The 20,593-nt window shown below is 46.2% G+C and overlaps 1 protein-coding gene across 4 annotated transcripts in view; it reads right to left on the reverse strand.

Moving 5' to 3' along the window:
• Window positions 1-20,593, reverse strand: part of DGKI (diacylglycerol kinase iota) — a 909,351-nt gene that overhangs the window by 125,476 nt on the left and 763,282 nt on the right. For all 4 annotated transcript variants that reach the window (XM_069227966.1, XM_069227965.1, XM_069227964.1 and 1 more), the window contains exon 27: window positions 17,414-17,536. In XM_069227966.1, the coding sequence (XP_069084067.1) occupies window positions 17,414-17,536 (123 nt within the window). The remainder of the gene's footprint in view (window positions 1-17,413; window positions 17,537-20,593) is intronic.

The following is a 20,593-nucleotide window of genomic DNA, read 5'->3' on the forward strand; positions in this document are numbered from 1 at the left end:
GGGATCAATGCTGCGTGGAACGGCCGTTTTTATACTGTGAATTTCTATTTAAAATGCCTCCCATTTTGTCACTGAAGTTGGACAAACAGTATTCACCCCTAGCAACTCCACACAGTCTAATCCAGAGGTCTTCAAACTGGGGGGCGGGCCCCCCTTGGGGGGCCTTAAGTGATCTCAGGGGGGGCACCAAACTCTGGCGAAAAGAAATATTATACAGATAACATGCCTTTGTTTTAAGCAGAAGCATGTTATTGCAGTTTTAAAAAGGTAACAGTACTTAACTGCAATGTTTAAATAGGTTTAGATATATTTAAACATTGCCATATTTCTAAAATAATTGTGAAAAATTCTGAGGGGGGGCCCCAATGATTTTTATTTTTCAACTGGGGGGGCGTGGCATTAAAAAGTTTGAATACCTCTGGTCTAATCAGATCGCCTTCAGATACCGCTAAATATGGGCTTTGATGTCACTTCCGGGTCCAATCTACGTCCCTCACGCCCTTGTGTGCTGCAATACGTTTAATGGGAGAGTACCGGCACTTTTCAGAAGCAAAGAGGTAGTTGAAATAGTGAGCTCCTGTTTATCATTTGAAGCACCTCTAAACACCACACACTGGTGCTTGGAAAATCCCTAGCACGCAATATTTATTTACATATTATTTAGTTGAGTACAGTCTCAGCATACAGTCATAATCAATGTTCATAATCGGATAATAATAATTTTATGAGTAGGCAGCCTTTTCGTAGATTGGCATCACTAGTGGTGTTGCAGAGATGTACAAATCCTCACTGCTCAAGTGCCCCTGAGATTGTATGATGGAGCCACGCATGCACGAACAACGCATGCCTTAACAACGCAGTCGGAACCACGACCACGTTGTTTCCACACATGTCTTTACCACGCATGCCTTTAAAAAAACTTTTGTTGACAAGCATGCCTAGTAAAGGCATGCGTGGAAATTGTTGTAAAGGCATGCATGGCTCTATCACCCCCCCCCACCCATCCTAAGGCCCAAAACAACCCCCACCCCTAATACCTAAACTACCACACCCCCCCACCCTCCCTAAGCCCTAAAAAAATACTATTCTAACACTCATCCCCTTCCTTAGAAACTAAAGTACCCCAACCCCCTACCCACCCTGAACCCTAATAAAAAACCTACACTGACCCCCGCCCCATAAAACAAAACTACCCTGACACCCCCCACCTGCCCTGAACCCTAAAACCTTCCCGCCCTAAGTAAACTACCCCAATCCCCCTACCCGCCGAGCCCTAAAACTTTCCCCCTGAGTAAACTACCCTGACCCACCAGCCACCCTAAAAAAAGAAAAAACTAACCCAACCCCCTACCCCTGCCCCAAAATCTAAATTACCCCAACCTGCCCTGAGCCCCCAAATCTTCCCCCCTAAGTAAACTACCCGCCCTGAGCCCTAAAACCTTCCCCCCAAGTAAACTACCCCAACTCCCCCACCCACCCTGAACCCTAATAAAAAACCTACCCAGACCCCCCACTCCTGCCTCATAAAACAAAACTACCCCAACACCTCCCCACCCGCCCTGAGACCTAAAACCTTTACCCACAAGTAAACTATCCCGACCCCCCCACCCGCCCTGAGACCTAAAACCTTCACCCCCAAGTGAACTACCCCGACACCTCCACCCGCCCTAAGCCCTAAAACCTTCACCCCCAAGTAAACTAAACCCTAAGCCCTAAATTCACCCCCCACCCCTGCCCCAACCCCACTTACCTCACTGCATCCTCTCCCGATCCTTCCTCCTCTTCTCTCCTCCCGCCCTTCCTTAAACCATCCCCCAACCCTTTAAAAATAAACTACCCGCTCCTCACCCTAAGCGCTAAATAAAAATAACCAAAACTCCCACCCCCTCTCCTAAAAAAAAAAAATATATGTGAAGATTCACCGTGGTATGTGTCCTGGTGGCAGATCCTGGTGGCAGATGTCTGGAAAGGTATAAGTAGATAGGAATGCTTCTTCAGGCCTACTTTACTCTGGCATTGTGTGTGAATGAGCACGTGTGTAAGCGTATATAGAACACTGTATCACTACAGGGCAAAGATCTGGAAGTGATGTTCAATAAGAAAAAGTGATCAGGAGTCCTTTAAAGCTTGAGAGTGAGAGTCTTCAGAGCGCTGGGTGGGCCGGACGCTTGGGTAGCGCCACCTTTACAACTACCCAACCCTCTCTGCACACCAAGGACCTGGAAAAGCCTGATAGGTGTAATAAAAAATTAAGACCACAGCCTGTTTTCCAAATTTTCTCTAAAGCATCAGATAATTCATGCTCTCTTTTGCAAAGTATACGGAGGGAACATCTGCAGAGGACCGGCTGCCTCTCTAAGATATGTTAACACATCACGCAGCTCAGCCAAAGATCAGTGAAGGACTAGACAGGCCCATGTCTTGCCTCATAAGACTTCCAAGGTGGGGAATTTAAGTCACCCATTCTAATGAATTTTAAACTCAAGAGGGCCTGATTCACAAACTAAACTTTGTAGTAACTTACACTTTTAGGTATGTTTACTACTTTTTGGGATTCACAAACAACACTTTTGTAGTAACTTACACTTTTGTAGTAAGTTCCTATCATCATTATTTTCTATGAGAAAGTAATGCAAGTAAGAGTGGTTGGCGATTTGCAGTACTGGACTTACTACATAAGAGCAAGTTACTTACCTTCATTAACGGCTTATCTGGGTAGAGACAATATCTAGTTGCAGATACCTTACCTTTGAATTTTCCCCAGGCATCAGACTGGATCCGTTGATTTTCATAAGCAGTACCCCTGTCCACCCCTGGCCCCGGGGTAGCAAACAGGAGTCTATTGAGGTTGTAGGTCGTAGGGAGGCATCCGGGTGAAGTCACAGGATGGATGCCAAAGGGTAAACGATATAACTTGCCTACCACTGGCATACTGGTAAATCTACGTTCATGCATTAGGTGCCACCACAATGCCATCAGGTGCCTAAACAATGCCATCCATCACGGACAGCTGTAGATACTCTGTGTAATGTGAATTAAGTAAGTCTCTTGCAGGAGCTAAAGAGGGCAACAGTTTACTCAGGTACTCTGATAGTGGCAACCTACAAGCCCTAGTGAAGGAGCCCCCGCACAAATGCCTATGTCTACAACTGGCCAACACAAAACCAACAGCACAGACAGGATTCCCTCTTCCAGATTTTCACAGATATAGGGGGTCATTACAAACTCGGCGGTCTTTTTTGAAGACCGCCAGTGGTGGCGGTTTTCCGCTAGGCCTATTATGACCGTTGGCAGCTCTCCGTCCTTTTACCGACGGAGAGCCGCCAACAGCCATACTGGCGGGAGGCGGGGAAGTGGAGGTTGCTCCACCTCCACCGCCACGCCAACAGAACACTGCCCAGCGAATCACATCCTGTGATTCGCCGTGACGGTGTTCTGTTGGTGGTGTGGTGAAAGTCTGGATGTGGGAGCTGACTGCCACCCAGAGGAGCCACACTGCAAAAGGTACTAAGTCAGCAAAGTGAGACGAGCTGGAGAAAATGTGTGCAGATCAGAGGCTGACATGCACACACCTTATTTAAACAAGAGAAACACAGAATCACACAACCTCAGCCTGCTGTGAAACGCAGATGCAAGGACATAGCTGCATTATATGGCTCACATCCATAAATATAAATTACAGTCCAGCAAATTATATGATCACAGTGAGGAAACCTAACTACAGGCAGCTATTGACCAAGTACAGAGTGAAGATCACAGACTGAACCAGGGCGGCAAAAAAGGCTCGCAAAACAGAGAGATCTGGAGCCTGTACAAAACAGACCCACTTCTTCAAACCCTTGTGCAGATGCAAGTCGCCAAGAGGAACTCTCTCATGTAATCACTGACTCCACATACACTGGAGAACATTCTACAGCTGGCAAAAAATGGGCCAGCATCCTTGTAAGCCTGTGAGACACGGACATTCAGATACACACACCTTTGAAGCAACCATGGATCTGTACAGCTTTGGAAACACATGTATACCGGTAAGCCACGCAAATAAAGAATTAACTTATTGTGTTTCCTGCATTGTGCAGTCTGGGTGCCACCAGTGGTGCTGGAACAGTTTTTAGCGCGGGGGAGCTGGCCAGTGGCATAAGCTCAGTAAAATGTATGGGGTTTCAAAACATCATTGTTAATGAATGACGGAGGGCAATAGTTGAGTTTAATGCCTTTCACCCCAAGACTTTTTGTAAAAACAGGATTTATGGTTCATTTATAAGAACATATTTCTAAATGTATGAGGTCACTACCATTCACAGCGAGTACATACTAATCTACGCCACCAGACAAAGCCCTGGAATCACGACAAAAAAATGCTTGAATAAAAGGTGAACTTGTGTCCCACAGAAACCGGATCAGAATTCTCAGTAAGATTATGAAAAACAGACTTCGGAGTAAGTCTTAAAATTAGCACGAACATAATTCTGGGTGAGGCCATGCAATTTGTTACCTTCTTGGAAAGACGGTCTAAGTGTTAGCAAACAACAAAAAAGAAGACATTTCTTAGTATGACATATATAAATATTTTCCTGGGTGGATGTGACCATCTCACATAACATGGTTATCCCTGCTTAACTGGAGTCACTCCATTAGCCAGTGTCACCTGTCAGCACAGGACTCATGGTGAAATGAAAGCAGAGGAGCCAAGGAGTGACCAGAAGGTTTAGTTTAGCTGCCCCCTACGCCTTGCCATCATTGCGTAGTCAATTCCAAGGTGCAGGCCCGACCTCTGCTGCATGTGTGTAACCAGAACTCAGCAGGCTCAGCAGACCACTAGTACAGATGCAACAATTACAACTCCTCTGTGTGAATCCAAGCTGGGGACAGGCTAATTCTTGGTGCTCTTTTGTGACACATCCTCACAAGCCTCAGGGGGAACCATTATTCTGCATTCCTGACCATCCTTTGGGATCAGACCATCATAGGCCTCAGTGTTCATCTACCCCCAAGGACAGGCGCATGCTTTGACACTCGTTGATCAGACTCCCCAAAGCCTTTGTGTGCCGTCATCACAGCTGCATACATACTCTTTGATGCACATGTGACCTCTATAAGCCAATTTGTGCAATCATTTGTAGGTTCTTACCTAAGGTCACTTGTATGAGTGTGCCTCCACAACCTCAGTATGCAACCACCTCCATCATTCAGGTCCGGCTTCTGGCACTCGTATAACATCAATAACATTTGTGTGCAGCAAATATGTAATTAGGCAGATTTGCAAGAATGCCATTTCTGAACTTATGGACCTGTTGTGTTCATGCTTTAATGCTATTCATTTAGTGCTGGACAGTCTGGCTGTTTTTATTTTTTCCATACCCTATAAAAAGAAAGCCCTTGAAAGCTGGGGGTCAATGGCATTATGAATCAAACAAAACCCCCACCCTGTTATTTACCTCTCCTATTTAGATGACAAACCACCTAAAATTGCAAAATTCAATGCCCCTCTGTTAGAAATGGGGTCTTTGGTTGGCAGTCAGGTTACCCCCTGTCCCAGGAAGGACCCTCACACTTGTTAGTGCAAAGGAGAAACACACCTGGTTAACCCACACTCACCCCCTTGGTAGCTTGGCACGAGCAGGCAGGCTTAACGCAGAAGCAATGTGTAAAGTATTTGTACTAAAATACACAGTAATACAGTGAAAACACTATAAAATGGACATCACACCAGTTTAGAAAAATAGGTAATATTGATCTAAATCGAACAAGACCCAAACGACAAAAATCCAACATACACAAGTTAAAATATGAAATTTCAAAAGAATATGAGTCTTACTCCATAGAAAACAATGGGAACGTTGATTTTGCACAAAGCAACTGGTAAGCATAGAAAATAAAGCCGCACAGGCGAGCGTGCATCAGAAAAGGCAGCAATGGGTCGATTCCTTCCTCGCAAGCGAAGCTGTGCGTCATTTCTTCTCCAGTCGGGACAGAGATGCATTGTTTTTCTCCCTTGCAAGAGAGTGATGCGTCGATTTCCAGGCTGGGCACCTCGGATCTGCGGAGAGTAAGGTTGACTTTGACACCCAGGGACGATGCGTGGAAAATTCTTCTGCGGGTGTTGCATGTAGTTTCTCCAGCCGCAATTCGTCGTTCTCCCAGCTGCGATACAGGTGGAGCATCAATTTTAGCTGCAAGGCCGGCGGCACGTCATTTATCAGCCACGTTGCGGATGGTGTGTGGAAAATATCCCCTCACAGCGTGTGGATTTTTAGCTCTTGTCTGCCAACTTCACCTTTCAAGTGCCCAGGGACTGGATAGGACACCACTTGGAAGGGCAGGAGCCTCAGCAGAGAGTCCTGATGTTAGCAGAGGAAGTCTTTGATGGCCCTGAGACTTCAAAGCAGGAGGCAAGGTCAGTTCAAGCCCTTGAAGATTCTTCACAAGCAGGAGTATACCACAAAGTCCAGTCTTTGTCCCCATTTCCAGGCAGAAGCAGCAACTGCAGGTCAGCCCAACAGAGCACAGGCACAGGCAGGGGCAAGGGCAGCACTCCTCAGCTCTTCTCCTTGGCAGAGGTTCCTCTTGGTTCCTGAAGTGATCTAATTTTCAGGGGTTTTGGGTCCAATACTTATACCCCTTTCTGCCTTTGAAGTAGGACTACTTCAAAGGAAAGTCTCTGTTGTTCCAAAGATCCTGCCTTGCCCAGGCCAGGTCCCAAACACACACTAGGGGGTTGGAGACTGCATTGTGAGAGGACAGGCACAGCCCATTCACGTGTAAGTGGCCACTCCTCCTTCCACTCTAGCACAGATGGCTCATCAGGATATGTAGGCTACACCCCAGCTTCCTTTGTCTCATTGTCTAGAGGGGATTCACAAACAGACCAACTGTCAAAATGATCCAGACAGGCAATCCACAAACAGGCAGAGCCACAGAATGGTTTAAGCAAGAAAATGCCTACTTTCTAAAAGTGGCATTTTCAAACTACCAATCTAAAAAACAACTTCACTAAAAGATGGATTTTTAAATTGTGAGTTCAGAGACCCCAAACTCCATATTTCTATCTGCTCTCAAAGGGAATCTCCCATGTTAGCCTATGAGAGATAGGCCTTGCAACAGTGAAGACTGAGGCCCATATTTATATTTTTTTATCGCTGCTAAAACGGCGCAAACGTACAAAATACAATTGTATTTTGAAAGTATGCGCCGCTTTTGCTTTAAAAAATGATGTACATGCGGCGCTAAAAAAGTATAAATATGGGCCTGAATTTAGCAGGATTTCACTGTTGGGACATGTAACACACATCAGTACATGTCCACCTTTCACATACACTGCACCCTGCCCGTGGGGCTTTCTAGTGCCTACTTTAGGGGTGCCTTACATGTATGAAAAGGGAAGGTTTTGAATTGGCAGTTTAAAACTGCACACACAGACACTGCAGTGGCAGGTCTGAGCCATGTTTACAGGTTACTAATGTGGATGGCACAACCAGTGCTGCAGGCCCACTAGTAGCATTTGATTTATAGGCCCTGGACACCTTTGTGCACTTTACTTGGGACTTACTAATAAATCAAATATGCCAATCATGGGTAAGCCAAATTACACATACATTTTACATTGGAGCACTTGCACTTAGCACTGTTTAGCAGTGGTAAAGTGCCCAGAGTATCAAAAACAGCAAAAATATAGTCCAGCACACACCAGGAACCTGGGAAGCAGAGGCTTAAAAATAGGGGAGAGGACGCCAAGGATGCCAAGTCTAACTCCCTCTTAAAGTAGTTTTTTTCTGTGCTTAGTGTGCATATTCCACGAGCATCAAAAAGGGAAAATGGATACAGCAGATGTACGTATTCTGCAGTACCACTGCAACATACATTATAGTATACATATAAAAAATGCGCATAACATGACATACACTGAAGGTATGGAAGGTCAGACATCAGAAAGTTAAAAAAGATAGACAATGTTTAAGACTGCATACACTCACATTGTTTGGCAATAAAGTCTTCCTATGTTTTCATAAATTAGACAAATTTATGGGCATGCACTTGTATCAGTGGAGAAAGTATATACTCTGCAAAAAATACATTTGAGTTATTTTGCCTTGTTTACATCACTCAAATAAAAACCCAAATGTTTTAGAACTTTTTTTATTTACATCATACTTTAGTAATGCGAGATAAGCCACTTCTTTTCTATTTTCAAAAACAGACATATATTTTGAAATATTTTTAAACTTTAGAAAGTCAAGTTGTAAATATGTTTACATTACAGTGTGTAAAGTGTTTGGTTCTATGTAAAGTGCCTTAATACCTGTGAGGTGAAATCGTGCCATATAAAAACTTCAAATAAATAAATAAATAACAAATGTAAACATTGATATTTTTGACACATAAAAATAGTAAATTAAAAAAAATTACAGTTTCCTCATTTGATTGTCGTTGAGAGACCAAATGCTACAGAAGTTAAACCTACATCCACAATCCTTATTGTTGCCTGCAGTCTTGTGAACTCTTCCCTGGATTTCTGGGGTGACGCTGCACCTGCCGCAACCCTACTTTCATCATTAGTGAGTGCTATTTCAGATGCATAATGGAGAAGAAGCAACTCACTGACAGTGCATTAGACATTACAACTTAACAATGCAAATGTTGCCAAGAAGCACCCCAAACCAACAATCACCAAGCACGTCAGCGTTGCATCCGCAAGTGATATTTGAACTTAACCCCTTCTGTGCCGCGGACGTAGTGGTTACGTCCTGCGGCACAGTGCTGCTGTGCCGAGGACGTAACCACTACGTCCTCGGCACACAGCCCAGAGGGAGCGCTCTCGCTCCCTCTGTGGGGTTCCCCCCCACCCCCCAAGTCAGGGATGGAAGGGGAAGCCCTTCCCCTCCCACCCCCGACCCCCCCCAACCCCCCGTGTGACGTCAGCGCGCGAGCGCGCGCTGATTAGTCACAGGGTCTCCCCCATCGCGCTGGAAGCAGAGCTTCCAGCGCGATTGAAAAAGAAATGCTTTTGCATTTCTTTTTCAATCCCATGGGGGAGGCCCCGAGAGGCTTCAAAGGGAAGGAAATGTATTTCCTTCCCTTTGAAGTCTCTCACAGGTTTCAAAAGCTGGATTGCTTGCAATCCGGCTTTTGAAACCCCACTAGACACCAGGGATTTTTTTTTTTTTCTTGAAATTGGCAAAAGCAAGGCAAGGGTCGCTCCCAGGGGGGCATTTTTTTAGGAAGGCCTTTTCTGCCCCCCCTGGGGGCAGATTGGCCTATTATTAGGCCGATCTGCCCCCAGGGGGGGCAGAAACCTCTAGGCACCAGGGACCATTTTTTTTTTTTTTTTTTTTTGTGATGAATTCTTTTTTTTTAGGTGGGGAGCGATCCCTTAGGCAAGGGTCGCTCCCCTACGGGGCAATATATATTTAGGCCATTTCTGCCCCCCTTGGGGGCAGATTGGCCTATTTTGATAAGGCCAATCTGCCCCCAAGGGGGGCAGAAACCATTAGACACCAGGGAGTTTGTTTTTGCGCGTGAATGTCACGCAACAAAGCGACCCCTTTGGCAAGGGTCGCTCCCAGGGGGGGCAATTTTTTGGGAAGGCCATTTCTGCCCCCCCTGGGGGCAGATCGGCCTATTATTAGGCCGATCTGCCCCCAGGGGGGGAAGAAACCTCTAGGCGCCAGGGCAATTTTTTTTTTTGTGTTTTTTTTTTTTGTTCTTTTTTTTTTTTTTAGAGATGGGGAGCGACCCATCAGGCAAGGGTCGCTCCCCTGGGGGTCAAATTGTATTTAGACCATTTCTGCCCCCCTGGGGGCAGATTGGCCGATTTTAGGTAAATCTGCCCCCAAGGGGGCAGAAACCACTAGGCACCGGGGATTTGTTTTTTGGCGCCAATGTCACGCAGGGGGAGCGACCCCGTAGGCAAGGGTCGCTCCCGGGGGGGAGCAAATTTATTTTAGGCCATTTCTGCCCCCCCCGGGGGACAGATCGGCCTATTATTAGGCCGAACTGCCCCCGGGGGGGGGCAGAACACTCTAGGCGCCAGGGCAATTTTTTTTTTGTGTTTTTTTTTGTTGTTTCTTTTTTTAGAGATGGGGAGCGACCCATCAGGCAAGGGTCGCTCCCCTGGGGGGGCAAATTGTATTTAGACCATTTCTGCACCCCTGGGGGCAGATTGGCCAATTTTAGGTCAATCTGCCCCCAAGGGGGCAGAAACCACAAGGCACCGGGGATTTGTTTTTTGGCGCCAATGTCACGCAGGGGGAGCGACCCCGAAGGCAAGGGTCGCTCCCGGGGGGGGGGTGTGCCGGTTGGGGGGGCAAATTTATTTTAGGCCATTTCTGCCCCCCCGGGGGACAGATCGGCCTATTTTTAGGCCGAACTGCCCCCGGGGGGGGGGGGGCAGAACACTCTAGGCGCCAGGGCAATTTTTTTTTTGTGTTTTTTTTTTTTGTTGTTTCTTTTTTTAGAGATGGGGAGCGACCCATCAGGCAAGGGTCGCTCCCCTGGGGGGGCAAATTGTATTTAGACCATTTCTGCCCCCCTGGGGGCAGATTGGCCAATTTTAGGTCAATCTGCCCCCTAGGGGGCAGAAACCACTAGGCACCAGGGATTTGTTTTTTGGCGCCAATGTCACGCAGGGGGAGCGACCCCGTAGGCAAGGGTCGCTCCCGGGGGGGGGGTGTGGGGGTTGGGGGGGCAAATTTATTTTAGGCCATTTCTGCCCCCCCGGGGGACAGATCGGCCTATTATTAGGCCGAACTGCCCCCGGGGGGGGGGCAGAACACTCTAGGCGCCAGGGCAATTTTTTTTTTGTGTTTTTTTTTTTGTTTGTTTCTTTTTTTAGAGATGGGGAGCGACCCATCAGGCAAGGGTCGCTCCCCTGGGGGGGCAAATTGTATTTAGACCATTTCTGCCCCCCTGGGGGCAGATTGGCCAATTTTGGGTCAATCTGCCCCCAAGGGGGCAGAAACCACAAGGCACCGGGGATTTGTTTTTTGGCGCCAATGTCACACAGGGGGAGCGACCCCGTAGGCAAGGGTCGCTCCCGGGGGGGGGGTGTGGGGGTTGGGGGAGCAAATTTATTTTAGGCCATTTCTGCCCCCCCGGGGGACAGATCGGCCTATTTTTAGGCCGAACTGCCCCCGGGGGGGGGGGGGGCAGAACACTCTAGGCGCCAGGGCAAATTTTTTTTTGTGTTTTTTTTTTTTTGTTGTTTCTTTTTTTAGAGATGGGGAGCGACCCATCAGGCAAGGGTCGCTCCCCTGGGGGGGCAAATTGTATTTAGACCATTTCTGCCCCCCTGGGGGCAGATTGGCCAATTTTAGGTCAATCTGCCCCCTAGGGGGCAGAAACCACTAGGCACCGGGGATTTGTTTTTTGGCGCCAATGTCACGCAGGGGGAGCGACCCCGTAGGCAAGGGTCGCTCCCGGGGGGGGTGGAGGTTGGGGGGGCAAATTTATTTTAGGCCATTTCTGCCCCCCCGGGGGACAGATCGGCCTATTATTAGGCCGAACTGCCCCCGGGGGGGGGGGGGGGCAGAACACTAGGCGCCAGGGCAATTTTTTTTTTTTTTTTTTTTTTTTGTTGTTTCTTTTTTTAGAGATGGGGAGCGACCCATCAGGCAAGGGTCGCTCCCCTGGGGGGGCAAATTGTATTTAGACCATTTCTGCCCCCCTGGGGGCAGATTGGCCAATTTTAGGTCAATCTGCCCCCAAGGGGGCAGAAACCACTAGGCACCGGGGATTTGTTTTTTGGCGCCAATGTCACGCAGGGGGAGCGACCCCGTAGGCAAGGGTCGCTCCCGGGGGGGCGGTGGGGGTTGGGGGGGCAAATTTATTTTAGGCCATTTCTGCCCCCCCGGGGGACAGATCGGCCTATTATTAGGCCGAACTGCCCCCTGGGGGGGGGCAGAACACTCTAGGCGCCAGGGCAATTTTTTTTTTGTGTTTTTTTTTTTTGTTGTTTCTTTTTTTAGAGATGGGGAGCGACCCATCAGGCAAGGGTCGCTCCCCTGGGGGGGCAAATTGTATTTAGACCATTTCTGCCCCCCTGGGGGCAGATTGGCCAATTTTAGGTCAATCTGCCCCCAAGGGGGCAGAAACCACTAGGCACCGGGGATTTGTTTTTTAGCGCCAATGTCACGCAGGGGGAGCGACCCCGTAGGCAAGGGTCGCGGTTGGGGGGGGGGGGGGCAAATTTATTTTAGGCCATTTCTGCCCCCCGGGGGACAGATCGGCCTATTATTAGGCCGAACTGCCCCCGGGGGGGGGGCAGAACACTCTAGGCGCCAGGGCAATTTTTTTTTTGTGTTTTTTTTTTTTGTTGTTTCTTTTTTTAGAGATGGGGAGCGACCCATCAGGCAAGGGTCGCTCCCCTGGGGGGGCAAATTGTATTTAGACCATTTCTGCCCCCCTGGGGGCAGATTGGCCAATTTTAGGTCAATCTGCCCCCAAGGGGGCAGAAACCACTAGGCACCGGGGATTTGTTTTTTAGCGCCAATGTCACGCAGGGGGAGCGACCCCGTAGGCAAGGGTCGCTCCCGGGGGGGGGGGGTGGGGGTTGGGGGGGCAAATTTATTTTAGGCCATTTCTGCCCCCCCGGGGGACAGATCGGCCTATTATTAGGCCGAACTGAACACTCTAGGCACCAGGGCAATTTTTTTTTTGTGTGTTTTTTTTTTTGTTGTTTCTTTTTTTAGAGATGGGGAGCGACCCATCAGGCAAGGGTCGCTCCCCTGGGGGGGCAAATTGTATTTAGACCATTTCTGCCCCCCTGGGGGCAGATTGGCCAATTTTAGGTCAATCTGCCCCCAAGGGGGCAGAAACCACTAGGCACCGGGGATTTGTTTTTTGGCGCCAATGTCACGCAGGGGGAGCGACCCCGTAGGCAAGGGTCGCTCCCGGCGGGGGAGGGTGGGGGTTGGGGGGGCAAATTTATTTTAGGGCATTTCTGCCCCCCCCCCCCCTGGGGCCGGCTGAGCTACAGGCCAAACACCACAGGTAGGCACCTTGCAAAAAACACCTCTGTTTTCTGTGAAAAAATATGTTGTGTCCACGTTGTGTTTTGGGCCATTTCCTTTTGTGGGCGCTAGGCCTACCCACAGAAGTGATGTACCATTTTTATCGAGAGACTTAGGGGAACGCTGGGTGGAAGGAAATTTGTGGCTCCTCTCAGATTCCAGAACTTTCTGTCACCGAAATGAGAGGAAAAAGTGTTTTTTGGGCCAAATTTTGATGTTTGCAAAGGATTCTGGGTAACATAACCTGGTCAGAGCCCCGCAAGTCACCCCATCTTGGATTCCCCTGGGTTTCTAGTTTTCAAAAATGCACTGGTTTGCTAGGTTTCCTCAGGTGTCGGCTGAGCTACAGGCCAAAATCCACAGGTAGGCACTGCTTTTTATAAAAAAATGTGATGTGTCCACGTTGTGTTTTGGGCCTTTTCCTTTCGTGGGCGCTAGTCCTACCCACACAAGTGAGGTATCATTTTTATCGGGAGACTTGGGGGAACGCTGGGTAGAAGGAAATTTGTGGCTCCTGCCATTTTCAGGGGAAAAACCACAAGCCTTCTTCTGCAGCCACTTTTTCCAATTTTTTTGAAAAAAACGAAATTTTCACTGTATTTTGGCCAATTTCTTGGCCTCCTTCAAGGGAACCCACAAAGTCTGGGTACCTCTAGAATCCCTAGGATGTTGGAAAAAAAGGACGCAAATTTGGCTTGGTTAGCTTATGTGGACAAAAAGTTATGAGGGCCTAAGCGCGAACTGCCCCAAATAGGCAAAAAAAGGCCCGGCACAGGAGGGGGAAAAGGCCTGGCAGCGAAGGGGTTAATTTGCCACTGCAGGTTACTCACCATCCTTTACATACATCAATCTATTGTCATCCACACCCATCGCAAGCCACTCCTCACCCGCAATTAATAGCTCACCAGTGGTATCTCATACACATTCATCCAAACATAACTACATCTAATTCAACATCATATCATCCACACCACCTCCAGTTGATACACCAACCTTCTCACTCGCCAAGTTGATTGAACATATTATTCACCATTAGTGTAATAAAAATGGAGTGCAGTTAGCTGGAATATGACCCTCCTTGGTAGCCGAGATAAGCAAAAAACACCATTGAATGTATGTTTTGTGCACGCTTGCGGGTGAGACTGTGCTTATGTAAAAGAGAGTGTGTACGTGAGTGTGCGTTATGTAAGCATGTGTGTGTGGGTGAAAGTAAAGATGAAATGGCGTGCAATGTCACTTCCGCTGCCCTTGGTATTTTGGTGAATTGACGTCCATGCTCAAAAACACAAGTCACTAATAACGAGTTTGTCTAGTTTTACTTGCACCAAGCTAGCGCTTCCTTCATTCAGTCCCAAAAAATACTGTTTATATACATTTCCTACATTTTTAGAAATGCCACATGTGCCCCGAATAGTGTTGCTTTATCCAGATTAGACATTAGCAGTAAACTGTTGGTTCAATCATGCAGTTTGCTGGTGTTTGGTGTGCATGAACACACCAGTTCTTACATCTGATTAATGAATGCGGTCTTCACCATCCTGGCAGACTGCACCATTAAACAAGATTCCCTTGCAAAACTTTGACCTGCTTCAGTTCTCTAAGGTTCCTTGTTATGTGAGAGGCCCGAGATGTATCTGTACGGCAAATAATCACATGCACGAAGAAGGCAATTCATTGATACGAGCTTCAATTTTGTTAAATTGCTCTTAAAGTGTATGAACAGGGAAGGGAACAGAAGATTACATGCAAAGTTGAATCATTCATGCGTTAGGGTGTTGCGCTATGCTAATGTGAAACCCTGCAGCACAAGTGGCACCTTCGAGGTGCTATGATAGCAAGCAAAACAGTTTAATTGATTGAGATATTTTAATGATACTGTTGGAAAGGGAATGTCCCTTGCATCATAGAAGTAATGTTCAAATCCTGCTCCAGGTAACCCGGCATCCTTCTTTGGCACGGCACCTTCGACAATCATGTGTGCACGCTGTGGCCTAGGTGATCCTGTAAGTTGTAAGACCCAGAGCCAAGCTGTGTTTTGAGGTGCACCAATTATACGCTTGAGCTGACATGAGACCACTACCCCCGCGCCCTGACACATATACTGGAAGCGGTGGTTGCAGTATACCATATGCTTTCAAGTTTGTAGTCATACAAAGGTATTTTTCCTGTTTCGGAAGAATGTGGTGCTTGGTGTTCAGTCTGCAGGATCATGGTAGGTCAGGCCCCGGGACAGCAAAAGTAAAGCGCCCTGAACCACCATGTACGGGGTCCAGTAACCCTGCATGCCTGTGGCCCCCGAACGGGTTCTGCTAGATACAAAATCCGCTAAGGGAGGCAATATCCATTAAAGACCAAGGGTTGTACTTGTTTGCGACAGACAATACAAATATTGATTTATTTGTGTTTCCAAACAACCCATTGACCTAAATTACAACCACATCAATCTCCAAAAGTCAACAACTTAGTCCATCCACACACCAAGCGCAATCTCACCCAGCTCCATCTCACTTCTCATGGACATGCGCTTGGTTAGATTGACATCCTTGGCCAATACCCATCATTGGCATTCCCAAAACATCAGCTTCTACAGCCACTTTTGGGATATGTCATAAAATACCCATCAGAATCCTACTTCCACCTCATCTCAATCCTCTCGGATATCCCTGCATACTAACCCCAACAAGGGCATCACAGTGAAAACATTCTCCCAATAACACAAACACAGTCTTTAGTCCGAGTGCCCCAGTTAATGGACAGGAGAATGCACAAAGTAGAGAGCTGCTTGTACTCTGTATTGGAAACTACTGATGGTAACATGTCTGATGATGGGGCTGCACTTACGCAGATGGCTCTGCAGGTGAGGACACAAGAAGGCGAAGACGGTGTGGGAAAACATTTCTGATTTTATCAGATTAACTGCTTGAATATTTTATTTATTTAAAGTTGAATACTTACTAATTTAAAACTATGCATTTCACTTAATCAACTGGAAGCTAAATGCTTGCATCTTTTAAATGTCGGTAACGTCATTTTGTAATTACAAGTGGTGCTAGGCATGTATCAGAGCTCCAAGAGGTCCCTCTACATCCACACGGATAGTAGTGAGGAAACCCTCGAGAAGAGGTGCTGCTGTGACAGGAGTCGCCTGGGAGGGGGGGTTTGAGTCATTTGTTTGGACTGGTGTGTGAGGGAATTGCACTGGTTTAACACCAGACATAAGCAATTGTGAAGGTTCCATACACGTGACGTGTGTGGGGAACTATGCCCACAGAAATGGAAGGCCTCAGTCCATTGTATGACTCTCCCACACTTGTTGAGTGGACGAGGTCTAGTGGCTAAACCACTGCACGTGCAACTCAGTGTCCAGAGGTGTAACCCACCTCCACCCTGAGAGATCCTGGGATCACCACTTTCTCCCTGGGCACCCGGATCACACGTGGGCTGAAGACCACCTCTGCAGTAGAGGTTGGCAGTTGGCACGGTTGAAGTCTTGGCTTTGCCACTTTACCAAATTATGTAGGGCCTGACAAATGTATTTATCTCACTGTGCATTAGTACCATTGTCTGATATTTAAAAAAACAAATTGACTGTGTAAGGTATAGTGCGCAATATAAAAAAACTATTATGTATTCGTTTCCCCCTTGCAGACTTTTAAAGATTCAGGAAGTCCAGATCTGGCGCGAATATGGAACGTTTAAATCAAATGCATTTTATATTATTTATCTACAAATTGCATTCATTAAAATGTAATGGAATAAAGTAGGTTTTAGGACTACTGGCATGCTGTGTAGGCACAAGTGATTTCTCATTCGCGAGAGAGGAGGTGGTCAATATTTTTCTGGACAAAAACTCAAGATGTCTTTATAATAGAAAAGGGCAAAACATGTTCGTTCAGCGGGCGCTCTCCTATCAGGCTGCTGCAACCACGAAAAAGAGAAGTGTTCAAGGTGGCTGTCAGTTTTATTCTAGTGAGAAGAGGATACCCTGGGTGTCCTGGTTAGTTTACACAAGTGCTCTTGTATTATTGCCTCTTTTAATTCAATTGTAAGCATCAATAGAAGGTAAAACCACATGTTATTCTCTGTTGATGTGCTGGAAACTCCCACTACATGATTCTAGTTCAGCATTATGTTTTCTTTTTTTTTTGAAAGCACAATTCTAGTTAGGGAATGGGAGGTGATTAAAGCTCTTGCAGATGAATCAAGCTTTTATACTATACACAATTTGTGTTCCTGACAGGTAGCTGGCTTTGCCACAGATCTTTAGAGACGACTCCTACATGCCTATGAGAGATTAATGACAGAAGGATCATATTTCTAATATTGATACAGGGCTCTATGATGTCAGCAGAAAAGTGAGTCTTATGTGGCCTACCCATCAAACGACAGAGAGGAACCCCACTTACTGAAGCATCAGCGTTGTGCATCCCTGTTGCGTCTTATCTGGGAGTTCTCTGCACGTCTTCCCAGCTACATCCCCATCGGTGATCACTCGTTTTCGAACAGGTGGATTCCACCGTTCGGTCATCCTGAGAGAAAGCAAGACGAAGAGTCAGGAGAGGGCAATAAAGCATGTACCACCTTACGGCAAGCTTTGGCAAAGCCAAAAGTTCCAGCATGTTTTCATTCGGTGTTGTGTGATATGTCTGGATGCAATAATAGAAAACAGAAAGTTGAAGGAGCTGTAATATGGGCCAGGTAGCACACTGCGCAAAGCACAGGTTTAAAGTTCGTGTTTTAAGCCAAGCCTTTAATTACACAGGACACGCCTCTTGCAAAGGATTCCCTTTTACGCTTCTTTGGCCACGCTCCTTTCAAAGGCCCCTCCACACCCATCTTTTTCATCCCACTTAGGGCCTGATTTATACTTTTTTAGCGCCGCATTTTCGTCATTTTTTGACGCAAAAGAAGTGCTAACTTACTAAATATAATTGAATTTTGTAAGTTTGCAATGTTTTCGCGTCAAAAAATGACGCAAACGCAGCGCTAAAAAAGTATAAATCAGGCCCCTAGAGCGCTGCTTGACACCGTAACTAACGAAGGCCTACTGAAATGTGCATAACCTGGGAGTAGGGTGACCAGAATTTGTGGAGCAAAAACCGGGACAGGTGAGACATAAAAGAAGGACTAAAGACTTTACTGTCACCTTTATTGTGTGGCTTTGTGAATGTGTGCCTATACATGTGTGTGTGTATATATATACATATATATATATATACACACACACACACACTTGCACACACTTACAAGACTACATATAAAATTACCTCCCACCCTGCACCCACAACCCGTCCCCACCCACCGCTCTCTGCTCCCCATTTGCCTCTCTGCTAGGAGCAGATAGGGGACTGTGTTGCCTGACAGTAACAGATAAATTACTTTAATTATGCCATACTTTGTAGGTGCCTTTAACTTGTGCTTCCCTAGATTACCTGACCTTTGTCGTAAAAACCAGGGCATTTATTTAATAATCTGACTTTTATCCAAAAAAACGGGACATAAAAACAGGGGCATTTATTTAATAATGTGACCTTTGTCCAAAAAAAAACTGGACATTTATTTAAAATAAAGAGAAGTGTCGGGGCACCGGGACAGTCTTCTAAAAATCGGGACTGTCCGGGGAAATCCAGGACGTCTGGTCACCCTAGCTGGGAGCCGTCACCATACAGTGATACAATTGCAAATATGTACAAAATTATAGTTAGCAGACAATGTGCAAAACCTCTTAAAAGACCAAACTATAATTACCACAGTGATTACCACAGTAATAATCGCTTACCTCAAGATTTATCAGAGGGGGTGACAAACACCAAACATTTGTATGGCAATCTCTGAGATCTTGTCTACAGCCTGTGTAACGCAGCGCGATAGCAATCCACCACTGCTGCGGGCCTATTAGCTTCAAAAAATGCTTTTGTAATACATAGGCCAGTCCTACTCCCTTTGTCATAACTTTTCATAATTAACATATCTTACCTATGCCACATGCATAACTTCTCCCAGTGAACCAATCAGGCCTATAGCCTTTATGATTGGCTTGTCACTATAACCAGTTGCAGCATACTGTTTTGTGCATACACTTTCCCACACAGCAACCATTATGCGTACATTCAGAAAATTACAATCCATCCTCAAATTCCAGTCGCTGTTAACATACGGTTTTCAAAATGAACAGAGACAAAAGACAAATAAAGTAACCACACTCTGCCAAGGGAACAATCACAGCATGCACGCGACACAGGAGAACGTCTGTTAGACTTTCACCCTCTGACACCAGATGAGAGAGGTGCAAAGATCTGGAAATCTTTAAAAATGTCAATGAGGCAAGCAAGGGCCTGATTTAGAATTCGGTGGCTGGGTTACTATTCACAACAGTGACAGATATCCATTCTGCCGAAATCGAAATCCCATTATATCACACGAGAGTAAGATTTCAGCGGACGGGATATCCGTCACTGTTGTGAAAGAGTAACCTGTTCACCGAGTTCTAAATCAGGCCTTAAATAATTAAGCATGGAAATTAAATCAAATGAATTGAAGTAGGTGAGAAAAGCTTAGGCTGTGTAGCACATATGAAAAATAGACAGAAGGGCAGGACAAAATGTGAAGTTGCAAGCTTGGAGGGAGGGTGATATGGAAACAGAGGAAGATAAGGTCTGGGTGGATGGTTTTCTTGAAACAGTGTTTTGTCCATACTCTGCCTTTATAATTCTGTGATAGGAGAATAACAGAAAACATCCTTTTTTGTATATGAATATGGGGCCCTTCCATGTTTATGTTTGGTATTTATCAACATTGAAGTCATTTTTAGCATTGTTTACTTGCCAGCCATTTGGTATTTTTATCTTCAGTTCTTAAATGGGAGCATGTGATGTTTTTCGCCAGCCACAAAAACTATCACCTCAGGGTCAACTTTGGATCTAGGTAAAATCTAGGAACACAAACAGATTTTGCTTTGCTATGGTCAACATACCAGTACCCACATTGTAATTTTATGAGCAGCATGGTGGGCACATGGCTAGTCTCTATCTAAAGTGGCATGGTGGGCAAAAAAGCAATAGACTGGCAAGCGGGCCAAGGTATTACCCATTGCTGAGAGTAGTTTAAGCATTCCATCCATCGCTACGTGTTTCCCACATCCTACAGGTGAAGCATATGTACAAGACGTGTATTTAAAACAAAACAATATAAATAGGACAACATACAGTATGTACAGGGCAATGAACTGGCATCAGGAGGTTAGGGCAGAAAGGTCTTGAGTCTCGACCTGAAGGGGGCCAGAAAAAGAGAGTGACTGATTTGTCTGACAGATTGTTACACAGGTGGGAAAAAAGAAGGTCACCTTTAAGTTTGCATCTGGTGATGGTGTGACGAGGAGACACATTTTAGGTGATCATGGGTTGTATTTAAAGGAGTATGTTACAATTTTATCTTGCCCCTTTTTGGACACTGTGCCTCCGATGCCATTAGACATGAGGCAGAGGATCTTGAATGTGAACCTGCCTTTACCTGGAGTGAGCATATACTTTTGATGTGAGTGACTAAAGATGACCAAATGGACATGTTACTTACCTTTGGTAACACCT

The sequence above is a fragment of the Pleurodeles waltl genome, chromosome 4_1, assembly GCF_031143425.1.
Source record: "Pleurodeles waltl isolate 20211129_DDA chromosome 4_1, aPleWal1.hap1.20221129, whole genome shotgun sequence".
Classification (NCBI taxonomy): Eukaryota; Metazoa; Chordata; class Amphibia; order Caudata; family Salamandridae; genus Pleurodeles; species Pleurodeles waltl.